The sequence below is a fragment of the Microtus oregoni genome, unplaced genomic scaffold (assembly GCF_018167655.1).
Source record: "Microtus oregoni isolate MIOR12 unplaced genomic scaffold, Mior012 000016F_ref0000370, whole genome shotgun sequence".
Classification (NCBI taxonomy): Eukaryota; Metazoa; Chordata; class Mammalia; order Rodentia; family Cricetidae; genus Microtus; species Microtus oregoni.
Window position 1 is genome coordinate 25,548,861 of NW_024543075.1, and position 22,986 is coordinate 25,571,846.

At 45.6% G+C, this 22,986-nt stretch overlaps 1 protein-coding gene across 1 annotated transcript; it reads left to right on the top strand.

Annotated features, from left to right (window-relative positions):
• The first annotated feature begins 4,137 nt into the window (after positions 1-4,137).
• Gp2 (glycoprotein 2) lies at positions 4,138-22,215 on the top strand. The gene is made up of 11 exons (XM_041667221.1): positions 4,138-4,275; positions 5,403-5,539; positions 8,124-8,575; positions 9,794-9,884; positions 10,370-10,581; positions 11,064-11,212; positions 12,355-12,600; positions 13,531-13,693; positions 15,249-15,333; positions 16,930-16,974; positions 19,720-22,215. Exons 2-11 carry the CDS (start codon positions 5,461-5,463, stop codon positions 19,776-19,778), a joined length of 1,581 nt encoding a protein of 526 aa, XP_041523155.1. The 5' UTR covers positions 4,138-4,275; positions 5,403-5,460; the 3' UTR covers positions 19,779-22,215.
• Positions 22,216-22,986: the final 771 nt, after the last annotated feature.

Consider the following 22,986-nt stretch of genomic DNA (forward strand, 5'->3'; position numbering starts at 1 on the left):
TCTGTTTACTCCACCCACCTATCTTCTAACCAATGAGAGCCAAGCAGTTTCCTTTTATTAGCCAATGACCTTCCTCCATCAGGTGGCAGATTCTTTGCAATAGGGGCAGTCAAGAGTACCCTCACAAGGATACACTTGGCTTTTCCACAAATGAACTTTGGGGACTTCACATGTTCCAGGCCTACACTGGATGTTGAGAAACATTGGCGGATGAGACAAAGCCTTTTCCTGTCTCTGGGCATCTCAAGTCTTAGAGAAGAGATGTAGAATCAATGGCAGGTGTCTTGTGTCTCCTTAGGACTCCCGCTCACAAGACTTCTACAGCCAATCCTAAAGCTGCAGCTCCTCTCTCAGGCCCCAGCAGTAGAGGAAAGTACACTTAAGCCTTTTCCGTGGGTAGAGAGACTTTGTGGTGCTTTATCCATGGACAGGAACCAGATCCAATCTACGCTCAGACACCCAGAGATTCCAAAAGTCTCTAGAAAAAAAAGTGTCACCAATGCTGATGGGAACTCTTTTCTCTGACCCACCTGGTTTCCTGGCCTCTCACTGGACCTTCCCGGGGCAGCCAAGGCCTCAGATCAGGGAAAGACACATGTGTGAGTCCAAAGCAAGGACTGCTGGAACAGTATGTCTTATGTTAAGAGCTCTTATCTCACACAGACACGCACAGCACATACAGGCTTCTTGCTGTTATATAAGAGCTCTGCAGGTGACCCACAGGCTAGTCCAGTGCTATCCCAACCACGTTAGTCTGTGTTCTGCTTGGACTGAGGGAGTACGTATGGAACGGTCTGTGCTGTGACTCAGGAGCAGCAGGACTTGAAGGGAAGGTCTGGGTCAAGGAAAACAAGGGCTAAGCTAAAGACAAAGGCCGGGTAAGGGACAGAGGAGAAATGTCCCAATGCCATCTCTACCCCTACCATGTCTTTTCCTTTCTTGCTTTCTGTCTGCTGGTTAAACAACTTAATGTAGCCCCAGTTATTAATTAATTAATATTAATTAGATACCAAATTAAATCCCAGACACTTTTATGGTAGTGAGGAAATAGAGAATTATCAAAACAGCCACTTTGGTAACGACAATACCTTGAAATAATAACCATGCAATGTGGCAAGTGGTGACAGCCACAGGGGAGGGGGAAAGGCAAGGACAACATAATAGTCCAAAAGGAGTGCCGTTTCACAAAGAATGATAGGGTATGATAAGGTATGGCCTCCCTGACAAGCAGAAGCTGACGGAGTATACGAGCGAACCAGCCTGCTGGGGACAGCTGGGGAACATTGTCACAGGTAGCTGGGATAGAAACTGCAAAGATCCCGAGGCAGAAACTTACATCTCTCCATCAAGGCTGACTGCCACCTGGACGTGGGACGCCTGACTCTTGTTAGGGGGCCTAGAACATACATTTGCTTTTGTCCATTTGTTTACTAAACAAATGCTTTCTCAGTGAAGATCAGGAGCCAGGTTCTCAAAGCACCTGCAGACTTGACAGACTAGTTACCAGACCAGGGAATGTGACTGGAGTTGTCCTGGAGAGACACGGGGACAGAGCAGAGGACCAGACTCGATGTAGAGCTAGGTTCTCCATCCTAGCTTCCTGGCAGAGGTGGTAAAAAGGAAAACGCTGAGCACGGAACAATCTAGGCAGGGGGACGATTATGCAAGCATTTGGGGATGAGAAAGAGTTCAGAGAATCTGGCATTGGCTGAAGCAGAGCTGGTACAGCGAAGTAGGAGTAGAAGCAGGAAGTGTAAACAGGGTCAGATCCCCAGGGCATAGTGAGTTAGGAGCAGGGGATAAGACAGGCTGTAGAGACAGAGGCAAGAGAGAAAGCACAGAGAGCAATCTGTAACCAGCACTAAAATCACCCTCTCGCGAGATAGAGACCTGCATTTGGACTGGTCAAGTGAAAGCCAAGAAGACTTGATAGAACCAAGAGGAATTTGAAATGCAGAACGATGAGATGCGGAGCTTCCTGGAATTGAGGACTGAGGAAGAAAAGAAAGAGTCAAGTCTCCAGCTTGGAAGACTGGTGAGCAGCACCGCCATCGGCCCAGGTGGATGGTAGACAGAGGGAGAGGAGGGCAGTCAGGAGAGCTGATGGACTCCGACTGCAAGCTGCTGAGTTTGAGGGACCTCGGGTGTCTGTTCCCAAGAGGAGAAGCTCAGAAAGATCTTGGGACTCAGGAGAGTGATCTAAGATGGGACTCAACGTGTGGGGGAATTTGAAATTGAGCTATAGTTTGAATCTAAAATGGTCTTCACGGTCCCTTCTTTCCAGCATTTGTTCCCTAGGTGGTGGTGCTCTCTGGGATGCTGTAGTGCCCCTAAGAGATGAGGTGCAGTTGGCAGAAGTCTACCACTGGGGGCAGACTATTCAAGGTTGGGTCTGAGTTCACAGCCTGTTTTTTCTCTCTACTTCCTGGTCTTTGTTTTTTTTTTTTTTTTTTTTTTTAACTTTTTTTTTATTGAGAAAAGAGAAAAAAAAAAAACAAATTTCCTCCTCCTCCCAGCCTCCCATTTCCCTCCCCCTCCTCCCACCCTTCTCCCCCTCCCCCCACTCCTCTCCCCCTCCCTCTCCAGCCCAAAGAGCAGTCAGATTTCCCTGCCCTGTGGTAAGTCCTAGGTCCTCCCCCCTCCGTGCATTTCTAGGAAGGTGAACATCCAAACTGGCTAGGCTCCCACAAAGCCAGCACATTACGTAGGTTCAAAACCCCGTGCCATTGTCCTTGGGTTCTCATCAGCCCTCATTGTTCGCCATGCTCAGAGAGACCAGAAAACACTATCCTGAGTGAGGTATCCCAGAACCAAAAAGATGAACATGGGATGTACTCACTCATAATTGGTTTCTAGCCATAAACAAGGGTCACGGAGTCTACACTTGGTGATTCCAAAGAAGCTAAGTAAGAAGAACCTTCATCTGGTGATGGATGGAGACAGAGACAGAGACCCACACTGGAGCACTGGACTGAGCTTCCAAGGTCCCGATGAGGAGCAGAAGGAGGGAGAACATGAGCAAAGAAGTCGGGACCACGAGGGGAGCACCCACCCACTGAGACAGTGGAGCTGATCTATTGGGAGCTCACCAAGGCCAGCTGGACTGTGACTGAAAAAGCATGGGATAAAACTGGTCTTCCTGGTCTTTGGTGATGTGAAAAGCCTCTGTCACATGCTCCCATTGCCATAGGCTAAACTATACTGTACTCTCAGCCATGATGGACTGAAGCCCCCTGTTCTGGTTGGTCTTCTGTCAGCTTGATACAGGCCAGTGTTTTCAGGGAAGAGGAACCACGATTGAGAAAATACTTCTATGCTATTGGCGGGGAGAGGGAAAGTCCATGGTGTTTAAGAGTGAAGCCCCTGGTAGGTCAACTGCACCCCAGGGGACACCCATACATCCAAGAATATTTGGGCGGTACAAATTGGCCTTGGAGGAAAAAGAAGACATTAGGTAGGGGACAATGGGACTAGATCTTGGAAGACTTGGGTAAGGGGCTGGATATGACCAAGCTTTTAGAGTCTTTTTCACAGTTGTGTGCCTTCTAATGTCTAGGCTAGCCCGTCTATTTTAAGGACTTGAAGGGGGGGCTATACCAATGCTGACTTTGTCCAAAAGCCCTGGCCATCTCTTTCTATTGTACAATTCAACCCATTTCTTAATATGTCATTGGAAATGGGGTAAACTCTGTGGTTTAAGAATGGCATTCTCTCAACCCCCTTCATTCTCTCGTACTCTCTGGGACCAGGTGAATAAAGAGGAAGTATCCTATAGCAATTAGCTCGGAGCAGGCATTACACTGGACACCTACTGAGCAAACAAGTCTATTTGGTTTCTGTCTACTTTCCTCTGGGCATTTTTGCTTCCTTCTCACTCATGTTTGCTCTGTGGGAATAAACATGGCATTGGCTTTATGAGTTTATTGGAGGATTAGATGGGAAAAATCATGATTGCAAGATACTGGCAATGATTGGTGTAGGCAATCTTAAGTACATATTGCAATTACTTGCGGAGAACCATTCATGTGGAATAGCACCTTCTGGAAGAGTTTCCATGCAGGTGGCACAAAAGCCCTCCTTTCACCACCCTTACGGTAAATGGCTTATCTTACCTACGGCCAACAGGCCCTAGCGCCTGGGAACTTAGCGCCCTCAGCACCAATCATGAAGGGCCACATGAGTGGGGAGTGTCAGTATAAATGAAGCAGGCAGCAAGATCTGTTCCCACGCTGGGAGGAACAGAAGAGGAAGGAGCCTCTGGGTTCTTCGCTGACGGTAAGTCCTGATCCAAGACCCAGCAAGCTTTCTCCTCACCAGCAGGTGAGTTTCACCCTTTTTACCTACTTGACTTGCCTGGGGCATCTGTAAACTTTCTGAACCCAGAAGTGATTCTGGACCTTAGCCATTGTCAAATGTTCCCCAGGTCAGTCAGCTCACAGTCCCAGTCATTGGCTGGCTCTGGCCAGCTTATATAGGACATCTTTTCCCTTCCTACTAAAAAGACACAGGTTTCCACTTGGGTTAGCGACTCTCAAAATGCAGTCCCGGGTGCTCTTCTGATCCTTGAAATGACTCATGATATGCCATCAGAAACAGGTTTCTAGCTCCAACTGAACATTTTTTAGAGGCTGCAAGAAATCACCTAGAGGTCCCCTTTCAGGGCATAGAAGGATAAATGTCACCTGAAGTTGACATACATTTTATCTATCTATTATTTACTTGTTTCTTTGCTTTTATTATTCATTCATTAATTATTCTATCATGTAAATTTTTTTACTGGGAGTCAGTGTGTGCTATCTTCTGTACTGAGAGAAAAGGGTCTTGGGATTTAATCTAACATAGCACTATGCTTTTGAAATCCCAGAGGACCTGATGCATATGATTAAGACAGACTGCACTCTTACTCATAGGTACCAGCAGGCATTAGAATCCCTGCCTTCAATTTCTCGAGAGTGTCTATTTCCACCTGCGCAGGAAATTTCCAAACACCACTCTAGGACATTCTGCAGTGCTCACCCACCTTTGGCTTGCTCATTAATGGATTTCATCCTGGAAAGCCCTTAATCCCATCCCTCTCCATTTCTGCACATCAGGCCAGAAGTTTGGCTTTTGAAAACTTGGACCTGTTGCCAGGTCCATGCCATGTCCATAGTTGCTCAGAGAAGCAGCTGTATAGATATGGTTTGGTTTAACATACTCTCGAAACTAAACTTCTTCACCACAAAATGGGAACCATGATAGCAGCTTCCTGTGGAGTAAGGCAGAGACTTAAGTGAGGCAAACCATGCAAAGGGCTTCAAGCAAATTTTGTCACATGATAGGTGCTGAGCTGAGTATCAACCTCACCCCCAGGCATAGTGGTCTGTGGGCCTGACCTGACACGAGCCTTTCCTTTCCTGTAGTTACATGGAGAGTCTGCAGACTGCGGTGTGACCTGCAAGCCTCACTTTAAGGGGAAAGATGGTGGGCTGTGACCTGCTGTGGCTGGCTGTGGCCTGCATTCTGATGCTGGCCTCTTCATCTACAACAACACAGCAAGGTGAGTATCTGCTCGCCAGGGGTCACAGATACTCAGCAATACCTAGGGAGTGGGCAGAGGGAGGGAGCAGAAAAGGCCACTCAGTTTGGTTCTAGGAACAGGGAGTTGGGAACAAAGACTTAGAGATAGAGAGAACAAGGAAAGCAGCAATCTCTCTGCTTAAAGGGCAGGGGAGCCAGTAACCTTAGTTCTGCAGCCCCTTTCTGAGGATGATCAGAGAGCACAGACTGGAAGATAAAAAGGTCACCCTGTCACCCCCTTTCACCTTCCCTATCAAGTTGCTTATCTGTAAAAACAAAGGTACTAGAATTAACAATATTCCTGTCTTCTCTCTCTCTCTCTCTCTCTCTCTCTCTCTCTCTCTCTCTCTCTCTGTGTGTGTGTGTGTGTGTCTTTCTCTCTTTGTCTCTCTCTCTCTCTCTCTCTCTCTCTCTCTGTGTGTGTGTGTGTGTGTGTGTGTGTATGTGTGTGTTTGCTGTCTCTCCATCCTCCTGCCTCAGCCTTCAGGATTCTGGGATTAAATCCACAGCTTCTAAAACCCGTAAATGAGGGCAACCCAGACACTTGCAGAAAAAGTTCCCAGCTGGGAGTGCCAATGTGAGGATCCCTATGGTGGGAAGCTGGGAAGAAAACTGAGCTCCGAGAGCTGAGCTCCTACTCCCGTGGGAAAGAACAGGGTGCTCTGGAAATGACCCAAGAATAACAAGGACAATTCCTCTCCTAAGAGCAAACACAGGCATGATCAAGACTGGAAAATGGCCTTTCCCTGCCTTTTTAAAGCAAAGTCTTACTGGCGCACATAAGATTGTGAGCCCAAAGAGATGCTTAGGTTATCATTCTAGGGGTATCTGGCTGCATCTGGGTGTTGTGTGTGGCATTGTACAGTAACCATCTCATTTTATCTTTAAGTATTTACCTCCAAAATGAAGCACTCCTCCCCAAAGCGACTCTGGCAGCCTGGAAAGCCCTTCATTTTTTTTTAATGGTTGTATATTTACTTATGAATATTAAATAATATAACAATACAACCATCCCTACATTCCTATGTTATCAGAGATATTCTTCCTCTAGATGAAACTTACTTATCTATATATTTATAACTATGAGTATGCACATGCATGTATGTGTGTGTGGACGCGTGTGCACGTGTGGAATCCAGAAAACAACCTTAGATGCCATTCCTCCAGTACCATCTGCTTTGCTTTTTAAGACAGGGTTTCTCACTTCCGCCACAGCTTAGGTTGACTGGTTGGTGAGCCCCTGAGGACCTGCCTATTCCCACTTCTCCAGCCCTGGGATCAGAAGCTCATGCTACTGTGCCCAGCTCATTAAAGCGAGTTCTCTGTGATGGATCTCACATCTTCATGCTATCTCTTCAGTATCCCTTAATTATTTAATTTTTAAAAGGAATCACTGAAAAAGTCTCTATAAGTCAATCACAGGAACAAGATCACAGGTGTACAAATGTCAGGGCCTGAGGTGTGGGAAGGGTATCTGGAAACCTTGAACTATTGGGGTGGTTTTGCATTTGAGTCCTAGGAGAGCTTTATCACTTTTCAAGGTCACCAGCCAGCAGATCAGAGTTGACTTTAAATTTCCTCTTCCAGCCTCTGACCATTTCCTTCGTTACTTCTCTGCCTCTTCATACATTGTGGCTCACCCCCTCCCTCAACCCCCAAGTGAAAACTCAGCAGCAGAAATGGCCCTGTTAGATGTGTGGTTTTCAGTGGAGGTGATTTCAGCTTTCTGGGACCATCGGTGATGCCCGAAGTCTTCAGAAGTGGCTACTGGCATTGAGAGGGTAGAGGTCGAGGGTTCTCTGATTCTGTTTTGATGGCAGCTACACAATAGTGAATAACACAGCCAATAATATACCAGTAATACTAAGCTTGAGATTGAGTGGCCTGATTGATCTGTGGATGCCGACCCGTGCTATTACCTACTGATAGGGAACAGTGCTGTTTTTGTAATACATTAAAGATTACAACCAATGTTTTAAAATGACTCTCTGTCTTCTTCTCCCCCTCTGTGTGTGTGTGTGTGTGTGTGTGTGTGTGTGTGTGTGTGTGTGTTTGCACAGGCATGGGAAAATCCTAAGGGTTATACAACAAATCTGTGCTTACTTCTAGAGATGGGTCCAACTTAGGACAACTTTCATTTTATGACATATTTTGCCAAATCAAGCAACATGATAACATTTGTTTCTGCTTCATTCACTTCACTAATATCTGGGGATTTTCTCAGGGATCCTGCATGATATATTGAGAACAACAAACACTGACTGAATGGGACACACACAGTGTCCTGCTAGTGGCCCACAGAGAAGCTCTTTGAAACCTTGGGTGGGGCAGTGGGGTTATGTAAGGTGGTGGCTGGGATGTCCTTGCTGCACGCAAAATGCCATGGAAAGTTCTTCCTGACCCTTCTGCTCCCTGAGCAACAAAGTCTGGCATTAATTACTACAGTGTGCACCTATTGGCCTCACTGGAATCATTAGGGCATTCAAAGCAGAATGGAGAAGGGATAAAAACCCTGAAGGCTATGGAGTTGCTTAATAAACCTGCACGCTCTCTATTCATCCTAGATTATGGAGGCCCCAGGAACAGTGGCTCTGATGGGCTGGACTGTGGAGCGTCTGGCTCCTGCTTTGACCCTTGTCAGAATTACATCACCCTGGATGACCCATCCAGAAGCACAGAGTACACGGAGGTCTCAGATGCGTGTGATGACAATCTGCGGGGCTGGTACCGCTTTGTGGGTGAAGGAGGAGTGAGGATGCCAGAGACCTGTGTGGAAGTATTCCGGTGCCATACCTTTGCTCCCATGTGGCTGAATGGAGCTCACCCCAACCTGGAAGATGGCATTGTCAGCCACACAGCCTGTGCCAATTGGAATGAAAACTGCTGCTTCTGGAGTTCTGAGGTCAAGGTGAAGGCCTGCTCAGAAGAATCAGGAATCTTTCATGTATACAAGCTCCAGGGCACCCCTGAATGCAGTCTGAGATACTGCACAGGTAAGCAGCAGCTGCAGGACAGGGTGCCTTTTAGTGCCCAGGACTCAGAGGATCCAGAAAGGTCCAAGAGGAGACTAAGCAAAGCAGCCACCACCACTAGGCTCCTGTCAGAAATACACATGGAAACATAATTTGGGAACTGCCAGGCACAAGCCAGAGATTCACATTTGAGTATGAGATAGCCTGAATTATAAATGCATATTGCGTAATTCCAGGCGAGTTAGAAGACTCAGTAGCTAAAATGTGCTTGCTACACGAGTGTGGGGACTGTGGGGACAACCCTCAGCACCCATGTAAAAAGCTGAAGGCAGCCAAGCTCGCCTGTTACCCCAAGACTGGGAATCAGAGACAGGAGTCTGGGGTTTACTAGCTGCCAGTCTCGACCCAAGTTCAATGAGAGACTCTGTCTTAGGGGAAGAAGGTGAAGAGGGGCTGAGCAGGACACTTGATGTTCTCCTCTAGTCTCTGTGCATAGGTGAGTGCTCACACCCACACATCCATGCACAGCACGCGCGCGCGCGCACACACACACACACACACACACACACACACACACACACAAATCATATCAAGAACCCAGGCTCATTCAAATTTTACTTTTGTCAAATTTTACTCTTCTTAAAACCTGTTTTCTTATCTGAAACAAAAGGGCAAAACTAATAGCTTGCATTGCTCACAGTGCATCTGCGACCATTCCACTTTAAACATATGGATTCCCTGAATCTTCCTAGTCAGTTCATGAAATGGGGTCTATGTAGTCATTCATATTAGCATCTGGAGCACAAAAAGGTCCAAGAGCTCTCCCTGTGTCACAGAGCTAGGATGCAGAAGAGCCAGGCTTTAAACCCAGGTCCTATAACCCTGGCAACTGTGGACTTAAAATCGTTGGCCTGGCAGCTTCAGGGATGTTACTCACTCTGCTGGAAATGGGAATCAGGAACTATGAGTTGGAGGTTTGGCTCTTCTGGCAAGAATCTCATGTGTTTATAAAGACTGAAGGAATGAGAGAGTTGGTTTGGGAGGACTCAGACCCTTCCCACTCTGCATCTTATTCTTATTCTTCTGTCCCTCTAGAACCCCCCCCTGTACCCAGCACTGAACCCCCTCCTGAATCCACCACTGAACCCACCCCTTCACCCACCCCTATAACCACCCCTGCATCCACCCCTAAAACCACCCCTGCACCCACCCCTAAAACCACCCCTAAGACCACCCCTGCACCCACCTTTGAACCCACCGAGTGTGATATCACTTGCCGTCCTGAGGAGAAATGTGTTCTACTCCAAGATGGCTCCTGGACCTGTGTCTGTAATCCGGACCTCAGTGTTTCTGGTGAGTAGCTCCTGGGGCTGAGTAGACAGGGCAAAAGTAATGAGACAGGGTCAGGATAAGGCAGGGACCAGTGTCAGGGGCCATGGAACTGACACTGGGGACATCTTGAGATTTAGTTAGGCTACTTGTTATGAAGCCAGTGGGTTTGCAAGGGTGAGAGAGGGTGGGGCCAGACCAGACTTCCAAGTCAGCTGGTGGAACACTGGTGGCACGGGCATCTGGCTTTGGTTTAGTGTCGAATATAGAACCACTTTGGTTTTCCAAGAGCAGCTAAGTCAAGCCTGTATCTGAGATGCTTGGAAGTCTTCAATTGGAGACCTCTTTTTATCAGTGTGAGCGTGACTTCTGTTGGGGTCTCTGACCCCATCTAGTCTATCCTGCAGCTCGATGGGCATAATCAGTTTGCCAAAAGGCAGAGAAGGAAGACGTTCCTCATTGATTCCAGTTCTCTGTCCACACCACTGACCTTACTCTTGACCTCCTAGATCCTCAGAGTTTGCAGCCTGAGCTGGACTGTGGACCTAGTGAGATCAAGGTGAAGCTGGACAAGTGCTTGCTGGGAGGTCTGGGTTTCAAGGAGGAGATTATTACCTTCCTGAATGACCGGAACTGTAGTGGAATCATGCAGAATGAGCCCAACAACTGGGTGTCTGCCACCAGCCCCGTTGGGGATAATGCCTGTGGGAACATTCTGGAAGTAAGTGATATTCACTCTGCTGTAGTAGCAGGTGGGATCTGGGCTCACGGGAGCATCTTTAGAGCAGTGAGATTGTAGGCAAATAGCTTGTTCTCATCAGGCTGCCAGGGCTCTGTGGATTTACACATGTTGGTCCATGTTGAAGAGGTTAGGCTGGGCTTAGCACTTGAGCTTCGTGAGGTCAGCTCTGATCACAATGATCTTCGTTAGGGGTGGTGTGGGAAGAGCAAGCATGGCAGCCCCTGACTCTTCCCCAGGGTTCGTCATTCAGTTTCTAGTGTTTACTCTGGGCTTCCTGTAAGTACTGGCGCTGCAGGAAAAAGAGGACCCCTTACTCTCTGAAGGGTTGGGGGGGGGTGTCAGAATTCAGGGTGACTGCATGGCTGGGAACACTGACTACGGACTCAGGCAGATCTGAGTTCGAGATAAACACCTACACACATCTGCATAAACTCATGTGCTTTCATTTTTTTATACCAAAGAACAATGGGACCCATGCCATCTACAGAAACAACCTCTCCTTGGCCACTGATTTCATCATCAGGGACTTCCTCGTCAATGTCAACTTCCAGTGTGCCTACCCACTGGACATGAAGATCAGCCTCCAAACTGCACTTCGGCCCGTTGTAAGGTATGATCACACACACAATCCGTGATGACCACACAGTGCTACCACGCCCACCGCAGGAGCTTCCAATCACTACATTTCTGTATTGAAGCTAAGGACATGGAGAATGATCAAGAAACTAATGATTAGTAAAGATTTTTACTATGAAGCAATGCTGTACCATGGATTGGTGCTCAAAATATGCTCAGGAAGCAAAAACTTCAGACAAGTTCATTCATCTTGAAGGAAAGGCAGCGAACAACCAATCATATCAACAGTCATAATTGATAATCGTTTGCAAATCAGATAATGCAATGTAGGAGAAATATAGGGTACTTTGGGTCAGTAGGCATGGATCCCAGACCTGATCTTTGCGTGGTAGAGATCAGAAGGGGTCTAGGAGGCTTTACTGTAGGCTTGAGATTTAAGTCAAGTCTACTTTTGAAGAACGGCACCTATACCCACAAGAAATAGAGTGAAACAATGGTTTGGTGTGATTGGATCCAGGCAAGGCTTTTGTTTGCATTTTGTTTACCACTGCCCCTTTTTCCCAGAACAAAGTTCATTAAACTAGGTTTTATACAACTCTAGAATTGCCAAGGGGTTTTTCTAAACTGTCAGCCAGAAATCCAGGGTGCTTGTCTCATTCCCCCAATTGCCTCCTGGGCTCACAGAATTGCAGGATGCGAAGAATTAAGAATGTCAAAGTTCAAAGGTTTTCAAGCTATCTCGTGTTGGAGCCCACGTTCATAAATATAAAAATGAAAGTCATTTATCTTGTTCAGACTGGGATCGGCTGAAGCTTGTGGGGTGGACACAAGAGACATAAGGCTAAAAATTGTGAGCCTGTAAGAGCTGATCCCAAACCCCATTGCCCAGGTGACAAGATGGTGCTGTGTACTAACCCGTGTTCCTTGAGTGAGAGTCTGATGTAGCTGCCACACAGGGGGAATGGGCGCAAATCCTGGAGACAGGCTTGCTAGTCTGTCAAGTTCAGAGCTTAAATGCCAATAAGTGGTCTGTTTCAATGGATTATCAACTAGTTCATTTACAGATCAGAGATACATCATTTTCTCCATAATATTGTCATTGTGTAAGGCTTGATTTAGTTGCTTCTTTCCTGTCAAAGCCTGATGTTTCCACTCTTGTGGTTTTCCTCGTCTCAGTTCCCTGAATATTGATGTGGGTGGGGCAGGAGAGTTCACCGTCAGGATGGCCCTCTTCCGAGACCAGAGCTACACACAACCGTATGAAGAGGCCCAAGTGGAACTTCAGGTGGAGTCTATGCTCTATGTGGGTGCCATCTTGGATAGAGGAGATGACTCCAGGTTCAAGCTGTTGCTGAGGAACTGCTATGCCACACCCACAAAAGATAAGAATGACCCCGTGAAGTACTTCATCATCAGAGACAGGTATCAGTACACTCTGGGATTAATTGTTTTTGTTTATTTTGTTTTGTTCTTTTCGTAGCTAAGGTTTTGATAAAAATGTTGTCTCATCCATTGCTGGCTGAGTGCAAATTGATTCACTTTATTTGGAAATAATGTGCCTTTACGTCCTGATTGATCTTGGAAGATTATTCCTGATATTTTAACCTAAAGTATTAAAACAAGCTGGATGAGTGGGGTAAATAAATACAAATAATTTCCCATCTTAGTATTCTTGATAACTTCCCCATTATGTTTACTGTTAAAATATAGTTCAATTGAGTAATAATGGCCTATTATATAAATGTTTATATTGATTAAAATGAATGTGATATATGAATATTACAGGACAAGATATTCTTGTATGTCATTTAATGATAAAACAAAGGAAATACCTGCCTGGAGGTTACAATTCAAATATTAATGGTGCTTAGTAAAATTCATGTTTGGGCTCAGCTGTGTGGCCAGCTCTGTAGTGAGATATGCAACACAGTCGTCTTCCTAAGTGCTCATCTCAATTATATAAAATGGACATGCCTGTCTCTGCTTTACAATCAAGGGGTGCATGGAGGGTCGGAGGAAAATGGATGGTATGATCACATTTCATTGTACATGTGTATGGAATACTCAAGAATACAGAAAAAATTAAAAAGAGTATGGAGGTAAAAAAACTGGACCATGGAGGCACAATAAGGATGATTAACCAGACCCGAATCACTTACATAGAAATGGGGACTGGAATCTTCTGACTCATCCTAGAAACTGGGCACCCCAAAACTTAAACCATACAAACTTATTGCGGAAAGACAGACTAGAAAAATGAGACTATGATGGACAGAACCTGGGGCAGAGGGCTCTTTAATGCTCTCCAGTGTGGGGTTAGAAGTTACACCTTTGCCCCTTTTATTCTCCTAGCTGCCCAAATCAACAAGATTCCACCATCAACGTGGAGGAGAATGGGGTGTCCTCAGAAAGCCGGTTCTCAGTACAGATGTTCATGTTTGCTGGAAATTACGACCTAGTTTTCCTGCATTGTGAGGTGAACCTATGTGACTCCACTAATGAAGAGTGTGAACCAGTGAGTGTCTCTTTGGATTGGTACCCAGTTGGCTGTCTACATTTATTTATTGGAGTCGTGGATGGAAAGAAGGATGAATAAATGCATAATTGGAAGGAAGATAGGGAGGAAGGAAGGAAGGGAGGAGGGAGGGAGAGAAGGAGGGAGGGAGGAAGAGAGGGAGGGAGGGAAGAAAAGGAGAGGAAGTAGGGAAGGAAGGAAGGAAGTTGGTTGAATGGATGGATGGATGCTTGAAGAGGTGGAAAGACAGATGGGTGGGAGGCTGGATATAAGGAAGAGAAGAAAGAAGAAATAAGGTCTAGGCTGAGCATCCCCAAAGCCTATTTATGAGCAATTATTGTCTCATCATAAGGCAGACCAATTTTCCTTGGCATAACATCTGTTATGAATGATTACGATGTTACAGCTTGAGCATCATTGATTCAAAAATTTCAAACCCAAAATGATCCAAACTCTTAAAGTTTTTGAGGGACAAGATGAAGCTCAAAAAGTTTCAGGTTTTGTAGAAGGTTGGGTTGCAGATCCTCAGATTATAAATGACTAACTTGTAAAGACTGTGAAGGTTCCAAAATCTGAGAAACTCCCAAATGCTGACTATTTCTGGACCTCAGGTTTTCAGTGAGGGGCAAATGTGACCCTGTGGCGAGGCTTTCTCAGTCCCTTCTCTGGGGCAGGCCCTACACTAAAGCGCCTGCATCTTATCTACTTGAGCTCTCACAATGACTATTTAATCAAGCCTACGATGCAAATAAAGAAACTGAGGCTCAGAGAAGTCCCTAACACAGCCCCATATAGGGCTAGATGTTACAGGTTAATATCAAATTGGAGTGTTCCCCATTTGAGCTGTGACTCCTAAGCCCATACTTTCACACCTAATGGGCAATGTTTGAATGGCTGATATTCCTTGGGTGCTTACAATGTGTCTATATGTTGCTGTCACACTTCATGTTAATGTTAAAAACCAAATGTGCAGGGCTGGGGAGATCTGAATGCTAAAATGCTCACTATACAAGCTGAAGGACCTGGGTTTGGATCCCCGGCACCCATGAGAAAACTAGGATGCCAGCGTTGTCTGTAACCCAATTTCTGGGAGGACAGAGACAGGATTCTGGGGTCTCACTAAATCACCAGCCTAACCAAAAGGACAAGCTGTAGGTTCGTTGAAAGATCTTGACCAAAAAAGAAGATGACAGCAATATAGACAGACACTTGATATCAGTCCTTTGCTCCACACATGCTTCTATGCATAAATGAATAAATGAATGTATGAATAACTAGCTAAATAAAACTAGATGTGAACTATTTGATCGTAGATAGATAAAGACATTTGTCCCAATTATACAGGAGAGGATAGAGATAAGAGTCAAACCCAGGTATGTTAAAGCGTGACTGAATTCTCACGGATGGAAGAAACCATAGCATCAAAAAGAAGGCCATAGGGTGGGTTAACCAAGTGCTTAGGCCATAGGTTCACAGATGTTCATACCCTTGACAACCTGCACATAGGAACCAGGTATTTACATTTTGATATAACAGGAGTCCTATGTCTCTACAGTCTTGCTCTAGAAGTCAGCTCCGCAGCAGTGGACCAGGCATCAACTTGGCCCAGGTTCTGGACTTAGGACCCATCAGTAGGAAAGGTAAGTATGCGAGTCCTGGTGCAAGGACAGCTGACCAAGTATCAATAATTACCTGTGGATGCTTGGGGTCACCAAGGCCAGCCCCCCCTCCGGGCTTTTCTTCTTTCTCGCTGCACCCATCGCTGTGAATGTGTCTTTCTATGGAGTGGAGCTGTCTTGGCATTTATGGCGGCGCCTGGGTAATAGAGGCTGGGTGTAACTCTTGCATTCATCAATATACTTAATCCTCCCACGACTGTGTTCATTTAGTTGTTAGAACTCCAGGTTCAGAGAGATTAACAGACTCGCCTAAGATCACTTGCTTATGAGTGGCAGGAGTTAGAATGAACCCAGATGAGTCTGATTTCACCGCTTTTCCCCACAGCTGGCCCGGGGTCCTGTAATTCCTCTCTAGCAGGGTGAATGCGCTTTCCAAAATTTAGCCACGATCCTCTGGAGATAGGAAATGGGGGAAACAATGCAACCACACTCTCATGCTTCATTCATCTCACACAAGTGTGTGTGGTACTGTCGTGGTTGTTATTGCCACCTGACTGGAGGAGCAAGAGCCCCTCCTGCCAAGAAAGAAAGAGCTTTCTGCCTTGACAAAATTAAGATGCAGTAATGTGAATTCTCATCAAATAATAGTATTTTTATCCGCACTCTGTGCTGAACAGCTTTATGTATATCATCAGCCCGGCTGCCCATGGCAACCTCAGGCGGTCACCACTGGTCCCTCTTCTCCCTCTGGGATGAACAGGCTGAGCTGTCTCACGAGGAAGTTCTGCCTTGAGTGGCCCTGCCCCCTCACCGAGCTCTCAACTTGGAGCCCTGTGCAGCATCACAGGACAACTTGAGTAGGGGGGATTTGGGGCAAACGCACAGGTCTTGTTAGCTATTCATTGTGGTGACTGGATTGCTGGGGAAAGAACTAAAGAGGAAAGACCTATTTGGATTCATGATTTCAGAGGTTTTGGTCTATGGTGGCTTGCCTCCATGTTTTGGGGCCTCTAGCCAGGCAGAAGGTCACAGAGGAAGAATGAGGTGGAACAAAGCTGTTTGATTCATTGCGGTGAGGGAGGGAAAGGGGAGGGAGGGAGAAGGGAGGGAGAGGAAGGGAATCCATGGAGCTCTCCCCATTTCCCCTTTAGTCCAGGCTGTAGAATAGTTACATGCGCATTCAGGGAAGTCTTTTATTCCTTGAGCTGATCAGTGGAAAATCCTTCACAGACACACCCGAAACGGTACTTTGCCACACCCTAGGCACCTTTCAACCCTTTCTAGCTGATGGTGGGAAGTGACTGTCATGCTGGAGCTGCAATCTCAACTCTGACACTGAAAAAAATCAACTTAGCGAGTTCCTTGACATCACTGAGCCTCTGTCCCCCCCCCCCCCCCAGGCAAATGGGAGGTGAAGAGACTTTCTTCACAAACCTGTTAGGAAGATTAGACAGAAGCTGCATAGAATGTTCTTAGATATGCACCTGCCAAGTCACCAAGGCCTCCACAGTGAGGATTGCCAGTGGGGGTGGTGATCCAGTCCAGGAGGGCTGGGAGCAAGATTGTAGCCATCAGAGGATGCCCAAGGAGATCCTCACCTTCTGCTCTTGCCCACAGGTGCTCAGACTCTCGAGACCTCAAGTGGCACTCCTGGCACTGCAGGTACATGGCTTCCTTATGATCTCATAGCACTGTTGAGTCTCTTTCCTTCCGTCCTCCAACCCTCTGGACATCAATGTGCCCCTTTCAGTGTGCCAGGCCCTGTTCTGGGGTCCTGACTCAGGAAATGATGCTAACCCAAAGGTGGTTCTATAATCTAGCAGAGGAGACACTTGCTTAGCAGCAAGTATTTTCCAAGTGTTACCCTGTGCCAGGAACTGTTCTAGAAACTGATAATGCATTGCTGATCAAGACAGGCCAGGGGTCTACCCTCGTAGAATTTATGTTCCAGGATGATAAATAGATAATAAAAAGCAAAAAAAATAATTAGAAATAAAAGATGGGTAGTATTATAGGAAGCTATAGGCATAAGTAATAAAGTCTTAAATCAGAGAGAAGTTTATTTCTCTAACACATAAATGAAATCTTTGGGTAAGAAAATCCATGATCAAGTCATCAAAGATTCAAACTTCTTCCAGCTTACTCTTTCAGACGTGGCCATCATTTTTTTTCCAGACGGAGTTTCTCTGTAGCTTTAGAGCCTGTCCTGGAACTAGCTCTTGTAGACCAGGCTGGCCATGAACTCACAGAGATCTGCCTGCCTCTGCCTCTATAGTGCTGGGATTAAAGGCGTGCGCCACCACTGCCCGGCCTGTGGCCATCATTTTTATGGTCCAAGATAACAGCCAGGCTTGAAGAGAAAGAACATGAAGGAAATCAGTGAGCATTGTGGAACGTTCTGGCAGTTGGCATCTCACACCTTCATTTATATCTCATTGTTTATTATCTAACTATGTGGCTACACCTGGCTCAAATGAACATGAGAAATGGAATCTTTGTTTTGGATGGTCATGTGTCCAAACAATGTTTGATGGTGTAGTGATCTAAGTAGGAAGATAGGGTAGTCAGAAGTGTTAGAAGAAATAATATTTGACCAAGAGAGCAAATGTCTCTAGATCAGGAACTACAAGATGAGTGGAACCCTCCAGGCAGAGGCAACAAGAGCTGAACAAATAAGTAAGACAAGGCATGGGCTCTTAAGTGTCAAGTGGTGGACAGAGCCTGAGCGCATAGGAACCTAATTAACTATACCAGACATGGTTAAGAGAGTTTCACATGGCACAGATATGCCTGAGTGGGTGTTGATGAATGACTTAGAATTTAATACCAGAGACACTGAAGAGTATGGTTTGGATAGTATGGAAAATACATTTTTTTCTATCCTCTGAAAGGTAGATATTAGTGAACCCAGATGGGAAAAGATTCTTTTTGTGTTCAAATCCTCAACTTTGCAGCAGGCTAAGTATTTCCCAAATAAGTACAGTTCAGTGGTAACTTCAGATGGCATTCAGAAAAGAAAGACCCATTGTGTGAAATGTTTATGGCACAGAATAAAAGCACCTAGAAGTCAGGGACCTCACGTCTCTTTCATTTCCACCACTCCTTCAGGCTAGCATCTTGCTCAGAACTTCCCAGGTGGGCTGCATGCAGACATTGGAGCCTTCGAGGGGAGAAGTATGGAGCCTGCTGAGAGGGAACAGCCACCACAAGAGGGCTCTGTGCTTCCCATAGTTTGCAATCACTCAGAATCACTTCTGAGGCTTCAGGATTAACTATCAAAAGTCTAAGTCTTAGTGTAAAAACTGTCATACATTTGCGTTCCTGAGAATCACACTCCCTTCCTCACACTCTAGGGCATCATCAAGTGACTTTCAAATTGCTGGGGATGGGGGACACTGTGATTTGGCAGTGGTCTCAAAGGGGTCGACATGTTTATACAAGACAACTGTCATTCAATATTCCCCCTCCTTAACACTGAGCATTAAATAGTGTGCAGAAGACACACACACACACAAACACGTGTGTATGTGCGCATGTGCACACACGCACACACACACACACAAATCTTAGATATCACAGTTTAATTTTCAAAACCATCATTCACACAATACTTACCACATTCTAGTCACATATTTTATATTTTATCTTATTGAAGCATTATTTATTGAACCTAAAACCATACATTTGCCATGCAAACATGTTGCCACTGAACTATAGCTCTCAATCCACACATGATATTCCAAATGCTTGATATAAATTGATTCACTTAAACCTTCTGAAATCTGATAAATCAATAGGTGCGATTAATAGTTACCTTTTGTACATAAGGGCATTTGGGGCACCAAGAAGGGTAATGTCTTATTCAGGTCTACCCAGGTAGTTACAGAGCTAAGATTCCTAGCTAGCTAGTCAAGCCTCAGAGATAGCACATTCTAATCCTTCCTGCCTCTGCATTCGTAGTCACTGTAAGTAATGCTAGTGCTATAACCAATAACCCTAAATCTATGCCTTTGTGCTAGGGGATACAGTTCTGACCTAGGAAGTCTTTAGAAAGCCAGGCTCCTCCTACCCTCTGGTAATTCCTGGCCACATCACTGTGTTCCGTGAGTCAGATCTCGGACCCTTGGCAAATGAGAGAGCATGAGGGAGGCTTTTATGACTAGTCCTACAAATGGAATTGAAAACTTCCATCCTTATTTCACTGACAAGATCTAATCAGATGGTACCACCTATCTTCAAAGAAGGCTGAGAAAACTGCCCAGAAGAAAATGGGAAAAGCAGTTGTTGTCCCAACCAACTCTAGGGCGATGTTGCTTTTCCCTTCCACAGCAAGTGACAGGGAGGCCAGCTGGCATTGGCTGCTAAGCTCCAAAGCTCAACACTTGACTCATGTCCCTTATGTTTCAGGGTTCCTGATGGCCTGGCCCATGCTCTTCCTGCCTGTCTTCCTGCCTTGGCTGTTCTGAGAGGCCAGCTGGGCATCTGGCTGAGAAGCTCATGTTCTTCCCTCTGGCGATGGCTCTCATCCAGCCTTCTTCAGTAGAACTGGATCCCTCTGTGTATCATCATGTGGACAGCCCTGGTTCAAGGCTAGGCTGGGTTTGGAGAAAGGGAAGAGCATGCTCCGTTATGTTCCTCTTTTTCTCGTGTTGAGACACTGCCAGTTTGTCCTAGGCCAGCTTGCTCACTCATTAGTGGGGCTTGGAAAGAGAACCCAGACCCGCTTGGTTTCTTTTTGATGCTAGTAATTAGTGCATGCATATTAGAACTCCTGGATAGAGGTGTCCTGTGAGTGGGTAGAAAGGCCATGGTTCTTCCTAAATGTCTCGTGTCCTGAAAGCTGGTGAATTGAAACCCATTGACCCTGGCATTCATTCTCTCTGCTGTGTTTCATTCTGGCAACAGTCACGTGGGAACATGCGGTTGTGAGGAGGGGAGTGAGGACTCCCAAAGGGGAGACCAGACCCACCACTCATCTATGCCCTTCACCACTGCAATGGCGCCTAGAGCTGCACACATCTCTACACTTGGGGCCCAGATGCTGGAGGAACTGCTTTTTTTTTTATGCAGAACTGCCATTACCGTGGAGAATAGCCCTTGCTGTTAGCATTGTGGTGTGCTTGCTCTGGAGGACTAAGCAGGGGAAGGCAGACTGAAAATGATACATCAATGCTGTTGTGGGACTCTAGCCCCAAAACCTAGAAGATAGGTGATGTCCCATCCTGAAGACTTTTAACTAATTATCCCAAAACACTTTACAAAGACTTGACCAATGAGGAATGCTTCCTTTCCTCACAGATACACATGAGGCTTCTCCAAGCTGACTTCTGGAAGAACAGTAGAAGCCAGAGTCAGAGCCTGGGTGCTAGGCATGCCTGTCTGCTGAGAGTTTCCACTGCACAGCCTTGTTCAGACAGGATCTGGGTTCCAAAACACAGAGACTTACTCCAACTAACTCAGGCAAAAAGGGGAATAATTGTAGGTGTATCACAGTCTAGTCTGACTAATTTATGATTTCTAGAGATTGTATTAAATAATGTGATAATATCAAAGCAAGAAGGCCAGGGGCGAGGAGTACATCCCAGTTGCACACAAACTAAGAATCAGATTGCGGAAGCCATGATGCACCCCGGTTTGTCCATCTTTCCATCCTTCAGTCTTCCTGAAGCTACACAGCTGGTACATCTACTTATTATCTGTTGCAAGGAACCACTTGTTTGTCCTGGCCTCCCAGAACCAAAATAATCACACAGAAACTTTATTAGTTAAAACACTGCTTGGCCCATTAGCTCTAGCTTCTTATTGGCTAACTCTTACATCTTAATTTAACCCATTTCTATTAACCTGTATATCACCATGAGGTTGTAGCCTACCAGCAAAGTTTCAGCACGTCTCTGGTGGCAGATCCGTGGCATCCGTCTGACTCTGCCTCCTTTCTCCCAGCCTGCCATTTAGTTTTCCCCGCCTACCAAAGTTGTGCCCTATCAACAGGCCAAGGCAGTTTCTTTATTCATTAATGGTACTCAAGCATATAGAGGAAAATCCCACATCTTTGGACGTCTCCTGCACTTCAGTTGCGCATACCTTCCTAGTTCAAAGAGCGGCAGCGATGGTCTAGCATGTTGCTGTCTCCCACTCACGTTGTCTTAGGACGATCCAATTTGCTGTTTGAATGAGGGTGTTTCCTGGCTCCCTACAACTGAGACTGGGTAAGTGGGACCAACAAACACTAAGTAGACAATGAGACTAACCTCATGGGTGGGTCAACATCCCACAGGCCATGAGGAGAGCACCTTCTGTTTCTCTGAAAGCTTTAAGGTCTTTGTCTACTGCATTCCAAAGACAATGGTATGGTAGGAACTGCCCTACAGCAGAGGTTTGAACATCTTAAATGTCTCCTCTCTCAATGGCCCACTTTCTCTTTTCAGTAGAATAAAGGGTTTGGGGCCAGAACAAGGTTCTTAAATCTTTAAATGGCACAGTTCTTCTTTTAAGTATAATTCTACATGAACCCCAATGTTTGAGGTGAAAGCAAACAGACTCCTGTTGCTGTTAGGTAGGAGGCTTATCTCTTCCATCTATGACTCCCTTTTCATCAGGACCTCACAGCAAGCACAAAATAACACATAAAGTAACCAGGAGCAAAACACTGTGGATTCCTGGGAAGTAGGAACTTGAGTATCTCCTCCAAAGGAAGTCAACAGAATTCCACCCAACTAGAGCCAAACTTGGATGTACAATACCTGCTGTCTATAAGCCTGTTGGTATCTATCTGTCTATTATCTGTCTAGCCCTCCATCTCATTTACTTATCAACTTATTTAGCCACCTATGTGTCATAAAGCTAGCTAGGTAACGAGTTGTACTGCTTTTTACTTTTCCTACAAATGAACATGCTATTAGAGTAATAGTCTCTGACTCATCCCTCCCCTTTGTTCGTATATACATTTTGTCAATACCAAATTTAGCAGTACCAAATATCTGCTAAATCTCAGGCCTGTGCTCTAGCTAAGATAATACATGAAACACAGTTCTTTCCCTCAGATTGGTTCTGACAGAACATCCTTAAGAATACCACACTCAAATACATGTATACCTGCCCTTGGTTGCCAGTCCTGTGCACCTCAATGCTTCAGACTATACTAACATCCAAAGTCTAATAGATATGCAGGCTAAGGTTGTTATGGTCATGCGCCCAAGGCCCTATCTTTACATGCAGAAAGTCTCACTTAAACCGTCTAGATCAGCCACTTACACATTTATTACTAGCATGAATAACTTTATAATGATCAATATTTTTTGGGGGGTATTTTTCGAGACAGGGTTTCTTTGTAGCTTTTTGGTTTCTGTCCTGGAACTAGCTCTTGTAGACCAGGCTGGCCTCGAACTCACAGAGATCCGCCTGCCTCTGCCTCCCGAGTGCTGGGATTAAAGGCATGCGCTACCACCGCCCAGCTAATGATCAATGTTTTTATGCATTATGTGCATCCTACCTTCACATTAAATACCAAAGGTAGGTACAATTATTCTGTCCAATTTAAAGATGAGTTAAAGATGTTGGGGAGTTATAGATTTTAATATTGAGGTCAGGCCTTATGCCCACTTTGGCAGTCTTTGGAGCACATGCTCTTAAACTCTATGTTCTGCCTCCATTAATTAATCAGTACACAAACAA